The following is a 6967-nucleotide window of genomic DNA, read 5'->3' as shown; positions in this document are numbered from 1 at the left end:
GGGCGTTTCCTTTTATGAATAACTAATCTGACTGATTTTTTCCCCCATTTCTCTTAAACGTAAATAGTAACTATATTCAATACAGAGCTCCAAACATTGCCAAGAAAATTTACCTTGACCAACAGATATTCACATTTTAGAACTTATTTAGAAAGTGCTTTAGTTAGACAAAAGAATGCAGGTTTCAAATTTTTTCACAAATTGCATTTGCGGATTTTTCTGAGAGGTCCAAATATTCTATTTAAAATAAATAATTGAACAGTATTTGTACTATAATATTTGCCGTTGAAAGGAACAGTATTTGTACTAATATATAATATTTACCGTTGAAAGGAACAGTATTTGTACTAATATATAATATTTACCGTTGAAGGGAACAGTATTTGTACTGATTAAGACTACTGCGACCTCGGCCAAGGGTTCGAACCTCTGCAGGATAAGGTGATCGATGAAGCTCCTATAAAGTGAGACAATTACATAAAAAACAGTGTGGTAGTGTGGAAGTCTTAGAGGGTTGGAGTGTCGGAGTGCTGGAGTGTAGGAGTGTGGGAGGTTTGGAGTGTGGAAGTGTTGAAGTGTGGGAGTGTTGGAGTGTGGGGGTGCTGGAGTGTGGAAGTGTTGAAGTGTTGGAGTGCTCGAGTGTAGGAGTGTGGGAGGTTTGCAGTGTGGAAGTGTTGAAGTGTTGGAGTGTTGGATTGTGGGGGTGCTGGAGTGTGGGAGGGTTGAAGTGTCCTAGTGTGGGGGTGTTTTTGCCTATCGAGGCGATTTATGTCGGGCCCCTAACTGTTAAAATCAAACACCACATTTTCTGCAATTTGATGAAGCTTTAATCAATTAAACTGATCAGAGAATATTTAAATTTTGATTTAAATTTGATTTTATATTTTAAATTTTAATGAATTACCTGAGGGGAGAAAAGCTTATGATCTTGCGTTGACTCTCTAAAATAAAAAAAATCCATTTATCATTTTAATTTTTTAATTTTTTAATTTGTCAGAATGGTCGCTGAAATACCTATCACCAATCACCGAATCACAGATTTAAGATAAATAAGTGATTTAGGAATTGAACTGGAGTATAGGTTGTTCAGCGACTTCTCCAAATCATTGAATTCGGTCCTGCAGGAAAAAGGAACATATTTGTGCGTAAAGTTCTAATTTTCACTTATAAGAAAAAAAGATTTTTTTCAGCTAATTTGTAATTCTATTCAAAATGATAATCATCAGCTCTTTTTCTTTAAAAGCTTTTGTTAATGTTTTATTGGTTTTTCTATAAAACAAACTAAATATCATTTTTCAAAAAATGTTCAACTGTCTTGGTGGCAAACTGAAACAAATGTTTTTAAAAATTAAATTTTTTTGAATTTGATTTTAAACGTCTCCTTTTAAACCTTTTAAAAATATTAATTGACTTAACTTTCCAGGGGGGGGGGAGGCTCCCCCTCCTAAAAACTTTGGCTTTGGCCAATCTAAAGGTTACTCAGTCCCTATAGCCCCCCCCCCCCAGTCGGACCTTTATATCAATACAATGAAGACGACTTATATAATATTTACCGTTGAAGAGAAGAGTATTTGTACTAATATATAATATTTACCGTTGAAGAGAACAGAATTTGTACTAATATCAAATTGCATTTGCGGATTTTTCTGAGAGGTCCAAATATTCTATTTAAAATAAATAATTAAAATAAAATAAAAATATTATTTTTAAAAGTTGCAACACTTGAAGTTTTTTTCAGTTTAGCTTAAAAGCAATCATTTTAATCAACCTTAATTTTCTGACAACAAAATCATGGATTATATAATATTTCTGCAATAAAGATTTGATATAACAAATAATTATTACAATTTTTATGATTTATTTTCATTTTTTTCTTGCTTACATTTAACCAATTATGAATGAATTATAGTGTTCACAACGATGATCTTTTACAAAATTGTGGGTAATTAAAACAGTATTAATAGCAAGGCTATAATTAGCAAAGCTAAAATCTAATTTACTATAAATCAGTAAAAAATACTGTTTTTAAAGGGACTGTTATGCGTAATTCCAAGTGACCTCCCGGACCTTCTGTGCTTAGACGGCAATGGTCGATTTATAGAGTTACCCTTTAAACCGTTGTATGTTCATCGAGTACAGAGATCTATGTGTGTAAACGTAACAAAAACTTGTTGTATTCTTACAAATTCCGCACTGAACTCTAAACAACTGAGATTTTACTACCATCCTATGAAAATATTGTCTTTTTAGAGTTTAAAACGGTTTAAAACATTCAAAAATAACTTTTCATCATCTGCTACTTTTAGAAAATAACTATTGATATTTTTTAAATATATGGCAGCTTGCAAACAACGTATTTAACAATTGAAAGTGTTTCAGTAGATTAATAATGATATTTCTGACATCCTTGATCCGTCAAAGGTTTGCAGAGTACCGTTGAAAATCGAAGATGCCCATTTAAAAGAAATTTTACTCGAAATTACGCTTTCAGTCTCTAAGTTGTCTTTAAATTAAGAAATTATTGATTTAGATCTAATTAAAAATTAAAGTTTAAAACAGACAAAAAACATCTTTTAAAGTCTTTTTTAATTAAATACAAACATCAAAATTATTTATACTCTTATAATTGATATTTATCCCAGATCTTTTAAAATATATAATTTTTACTACAGCGATAAAGCTAGTTTTCACTTCTATTTATATACAAATCTATAATTCCATTCTATTCGAAACTTCCAAGCTTAAACATTTTTCCGTCAACACCAGTGGAGTTTTAAACACAACTTTCTCGGTCACTATCGTACTTTAAACTGTCTGTTTTCTGATCAAATATATCATTCCTTATATCCAACTCAAAGTTTTCATTTCCTTTAAAGGATTTGTCAGGGATTGGTTTGGTTTGGAACAGTTCTTCTGGAAACATATTGTTAGGCAATACGTTGTTCTGGAATGAATTGTCCTGGAACGGTTTGTCCAGAAATAAATTGTCCGGGAAATGCATGGAACTTCGTCCGGATGCGGTCACTCTGGACCTTTCAGAGTTCCTGGAATACAAAATAATAAATTGCCGCCAACTGATTAAGGTAATGTATACTAAGGTAGAGACGGATATCGTTATAGTGAACAAACAAAACTTATCGTGAACGATGATGTCGTTCAGAAAACTAACGAAATAAAAAACTGAAACGAATGATTTCTTAATCATTCGTTCAAACAAACTTGAAAAATAAAAGTATTCTTACTTAATTAACGATTTTTCCAAAAGCTTTTAAAAAAATTCTATCGTTTTCTTTCAAAACAAACAATTTTTTCTAACAAAACTTTAAAAACGATATTTTTTTACTGAAAGAACGATTGTTCTAATATATAATATTTACCGTTGAAGAAAGCAGTATTTGTACTAAAATATAATATTTACCGTTGAAGAGAACAGTATTTGAACTAATATATAATATTTACCGTTGAAGGGAACAGTATTTGTACTTATATATAATATTTACCGTTGAAGAGAAGAGTATTTGTACTAATATATAATATTTACCGTTGAAGAGAACAGTATTTGTACTAATATATAATATTTAACGTTGAAGGGAACAGTATTTGAACTAATATATAATATTTACCGTTGAAGGGAACAGTATTTGAACTAATATATAATATTTACCGTTGAAGAAAACAGTATTTGTACTAATATATAATATTTACCGTTGAAGGGAACAGTATTTGTACTAATATATAATATTTACCATTGAAGGGAACAGTATTTGTACTAATATATAATATTTACCGTTGAAGAGAACAGTATTTGTACTAATATATAATATTTACCGTTGAAGGGAACAGTATTTGTACTAATATATAATATTTACCGTTGAAGGGAACAGTATTTGAACTAATATATAATATTTACTGTTGAAGGGAACAGTATTTGTTCTAATATATAATATTTACCGTTGAAGGGAACAGTATTTGTACTAATATATAATATTTAACGCTGAAGAAAACAGTATTTGTACTAATATATACTATTTACCGTTGAAGGGAACAGTATTTGTACTAATATATAATATTTACCGTTGAAGGGAACAGAATAAGTACTAATATATAATATTTACCGTTGAAGAGAACAGTATTTGTACTAATATATAATATTTACCGTTGAAGAGAACAGTATTTGTACTAATATATAATATTTACCGTTGAAGAGAACAGTATTTGTACTAATATATAATATTTACCGTTGAAGAGAACAGTATTTGTACTAATATATAATATTTACCGTTGAAGAGAACAGTATTTGTACTAATATATAATATTTACCGTTGAAGAGAACAGTATTTGTACTAATATATAATATTTACCGTTGAAGAGAACAGTATTTGTACTAATATATAATATTTACCGTTGAAGAGAACAGTATTTGTACTAATATATAATATTTACCGTTGAAGAGAACAGTATTTGTACTAATATATAATATTTACCGTTGAAGAGAACAGTATTTGTACTAATATATAATATTTACCGTTGAAGAGAACAGTATTTGTACTAATATATAATATTTACCGTTGAAGAGAACAGTATTTGTACTAATATATAATATTTACCGTTGAAGAGAACAGTATTTGTACTAATATATAATATTTACCGTTGAAGAGAACAGTATTTGTACTAATATATAATATTTACCGTTGAAGAGAACAGTATTTGTACTAATATATAATATTTACCGTTGAAGAGAACAGTATTTGTACTAATATATAATATTTACCGTNAATACAATGAAGACGACTTTTCTTTTTAAGTCTTAAGGTCTTAGTTTTTTCAAATTACATGTTATCAAGTAAACAAAGAGAATTCCTGTTAAATGACAGCTTCTCTTTGTTGCAATTTTTATGTAAATCCATGCTGTTTTAAAAGTTGGTATAAATTAAAAATATGGATAAATAGTCGCCTTCGGCTTCATTGTATTGATATATACGACGATACTGTTTTATAATTTTTAATTTATAAAAACCTGAGATTTCTGTAGACCAATTGCTTATCTGAATCCGAATTGTTGATTTCTGAAAAGCCCGAGCTGTCTGAGCTACACAGGCTGGTGGTGTCGTCTTTACCTCTCTTAAACAATATTGGATTTAGATACATATAGACCCGTACAGTGAGAACTAAAAACTCTGTTGAAGACGACATTAAAACAATAATTAAGTGTATTTGATCTTGTTACAAAGCAAACAGTTTTACAAGTAACAATTATTAAGTTAAATGGGTCTGTTTACCCTGCACAAATGATGTGACTAATGTTTCATGAACTACGTTATGTCATAACTTGAGTCTATTTCCTTAATTTTTTTTCTAATTAGTTAAAAAAAATGTTAGATTTCTTGTTATTGTCAAAAACTCCCAATTTGGCGTTGGGCACAAACCACTATGCTATGAGACACCCTATATTTAGCTTTTTTTCGGTTCTTTTAGTTTTCAGATCATTTTTTTATTTGAGCTTTTTTCTTTTGCCCACCCCATTTTTAAAACAGTGTCCTCAGCCTAAGGTTAATAAAAGGTTCCAGTTTTTATATAAGGTAAGGTATAAGCCTCTCCTGATATTTATGTAGATTTGAAGTAATCTACATAATAGAGGAGCATCACACAGAGGAGTCAGCTTGAAATATCAGGGAAATTATGCGCATTGAAAATGCGCAAATTTAAATCTTGGAGAAATATTGGTTTCAAAGCTAACAAGGGGGGGGGGCGAGTTCAATATTCAATTTAGCTTAGGAAATGAAAGACTGAATGTATGAGAACTGGAAAAGAAAATGAAAAATCCAGCAAATATTTATTTTGCAGTTTTAAATCAAACAAAAACTATAAAAATATCTAAAACGCAAATTGTTTACCATCGATCGCCTCTGATGGTATATATCCGATTGTCCAGGCTTCTAAAAACATTTTTTTTTTTACAAATATTTTAATTATATTAATCCTTTGATTTATCTACAGTAATAATCAGAAAACTATGGAATAGGAAGACGACTTTATAACAGTACTTAAGTGTATTTGATGTTGTTACATAGCAAATTGTTTTACTAGACCCGTATTAAATCACCAATTGAATTAATTGAGCCTGTAGACAAGCTGTGTCTCATGCTAATTCAAAGTTAAAACTTGATTCTAAAAGTCTTTCTTTTCAGAGTTTTCTGGTTATCACTGTATGTAAAAATCTAACAAAGGAATTGAAACTTTGCCACAAACTCTAATTTTCAAAATCCCTATATCTTTGCAACCTGATGATGTAAACCTTTTATTTTTAAAACTTAGACTGTTTTTTAACAGAATTTATAGTTTTAAATATCAAAGGTATACGACATGGGGATGGAGGGTTGCAAAGAATATAGGGATTAGAAAATTGAAGTTTGTGTCAAAAATTTACATCCTATTTCTCTATTTTTGAACATAATAGTCTAAGAAATTATGATTTTGCTAAATTATTATCAATGATTTAATGTTGCTCAACCTTAGAAACCAAATCCTAATTATTAAAAAACCCGAATATATTCAACAAAAACACAATTTTAAATCGTTTGTTATTAACTACATGTTACAAAGGTTTTACTGATAGAAATGGAATTGATATTTTGGAGTGCAGGGCTTAACAATTTTTGAATTTTCAATATTATGATTACTTGAAAAAAGTATGATTTGTAATTAATTAAATATCTGATATTCACCTCTCTTTCTCTGCTCTGTGAATATGAATCGTTGGTTCCCCCCTGCAATTTAAATAATTGATGAAGAATGAATACGTCCATTACAAAAATAATAAAAACCAATATATTTTAATATTTTACCAAGAAAAAGCACTAAAATATAGTTTTATTTAATGTATTTAATTAGAGTGTAAAGTAAAAGGCTGGTGGGTCTGAATATATGTAAAGCCGGGGTCAAACTGGGGGGGAAGGTCATTCGTTCA

General features: G+C 29.6%; 1 protein-coding gene across 1 annotated transcript in view; it reads right to left on the bottom strand.

The window, feature by feature from the left end:
- Window positions 1–361: 361 nt before the first annotated feature.
- LOC111715487 (synaptogenesis protein syg-2) overlaps window positions 362–6967 on the bottom strand; it is a gene marked incomplete at its 5' end in the record, with an annotated part of 22825 nt that continues 16219 nt past the window's right edge. Inside the window, 5 exon segments of the mRNA XM_023490819.1 lie at window positions 362–457; window positions 905–941; window positions 5018–5121; window positions 5895–5936; window positions 6726–6767. Of these exon segments, the coding sequence (XP_023346587.1) occupies window positions 362–457; window positions 905–941; window positions 5018–5121; window positions 5895–5936; window positions 6726–6767 (321 nt within the window).

The sequence above is a fragment of the Eurytemora carolleeae genome, unplaced genomic scaffold, assembly GCF_000591075.1.
Source record: "Eurytemora carolleeae unplaced genomic scaffold, Eaff_2.0 scaffold1708, whole genome shotgun sequence".
In the NCBI taxonomy this organism is placed as follows: Eukaryota; Metazoa; Arthropoda; class Copepoda; order Calanoida; family Temoridae; genus Eurytemora; species Eurytemora carolleeae.
Note: the sequence above shows the minus strand (reverse complement) of the source record. Positions and strands in the feature narration are given on the sequence as shown.